This window comes from Carlito syrichta, unplaced genomic scaffold (genome assembly GCF_000164805.1).
Source record: "Carlito syrichta isolate Samal-C Ts95f unplaced genomic scaffold, Tarsius_syrichta-2.0.1 Scaffold143255, whole genome shotgun sequence".
Taxonomy (NCBI): domain Eukaryota; kingdom Metazoa; phylum Chordata; class Mammalia; order Primates; family Tarsiidae; genus Carlito; species Carlito syrichta.
In genome coordinates, this window is record NW_007087351.1 from 17,586 (window position 1) to 18,500 (window position 915).

A 915-nucleotide genomic window follows, 5' to 3' on the forward strand; every position below is an offset into this window, starting at 1 on the left:
TCTTCTGGGGTCTCTACACCTTTCTTTAGGGGCCAAGCTGAGCAATGTGACTAAAAAGGTCAAGCCACACTGCTTGTGCCCTGTCCCCTCTCCGGCTGGAAGGGGGCTGCTCAGTCTACTTCCTGCTGGTCCCTGTCACCGGGTGGGCCGAGGCACACAGAGTCAGTTCCGATGGCTCCACCTGGGACAGCACCCCCGGGTCCGCCCAGGGCTCCTCCCACGCCAGGGACTGGGAGTGGCCGTGGGAGCCACCCACGCCCGCCGGTGAGACTGAGACCCCGGCACGGCACCCTCTAAGAACAGGAAAGAGAGTTTATTGGATCTAGACTTCTCCAGTCAGGCCTCTAAACAGAAAGGCTCGGTAACAAATGTCACAACCTAGTGTCCTCTGTCATATACACAAACAGATACCGAGATGTACACTATCGATAGGCGTGTCCCGAAGGCGAGGCGCCACAGGGGACCCGCCTCGTCAGGGGAACCCACAGACGAAGGCATAATGGAGGTTGGTGTCGCCGGCGGGACTGGGCCGGGCGTGCGAGGGACGTCCTGCCCGCTAGGGAGGGGCCGTGCGGAAGCGGATCTTCTTGGCTGTCTCCACATCGGACTTGGCCACCAGAAACCGCATCTTCTTGCCCCCGTGCCGGATCAGGTCCACCGCTCTGAGCCCACGATGGAGAGAGAAGGCGGGAGGTGGTGTGCGCGGCCCCAGAGCCTCGGCCCTGGCCTCTCCCGCAAGCCTGCACCGCCCCCCAGCTGCCACCGTGCGCTGGGGCTCGTCAGGGGAGGTGGGGGCCTGCCTCAGGCGTCCCGCGCTCGGCTCCCCTCTTAGGGCACCAGGGAGGGTAAGGAGAGGCCGGCCAGGGCTCAGAGGGCCACCCTGCAGGCGGGCCGGCCCCGGGCTGACCCCGAGGG

At 65.1% G+C, this 915-nt stretch overlaps 1 protein-coding gene across 1 annotated transcript in view; it reads right to left on the reverse strand.

The window, feature by feature from the left end:
* Nucleotides 1-556: 556 nt before the first annotated feature.
* RADIL (Rap associating with DIL domain) overlaps nt 557-915 on the reverse strand; it is a 72,438-nt gene continuing 72,079 nt past the window's right edge. Inside the window, exon 12 of the mRNA XM_021708649.1 lies at nt 557-827. Coding sequence (XP_021564324.1) covers nt 557-827 — 271 coding nt within the window. The remainder of the gene's footprint in view (nt 828-915) is intronic.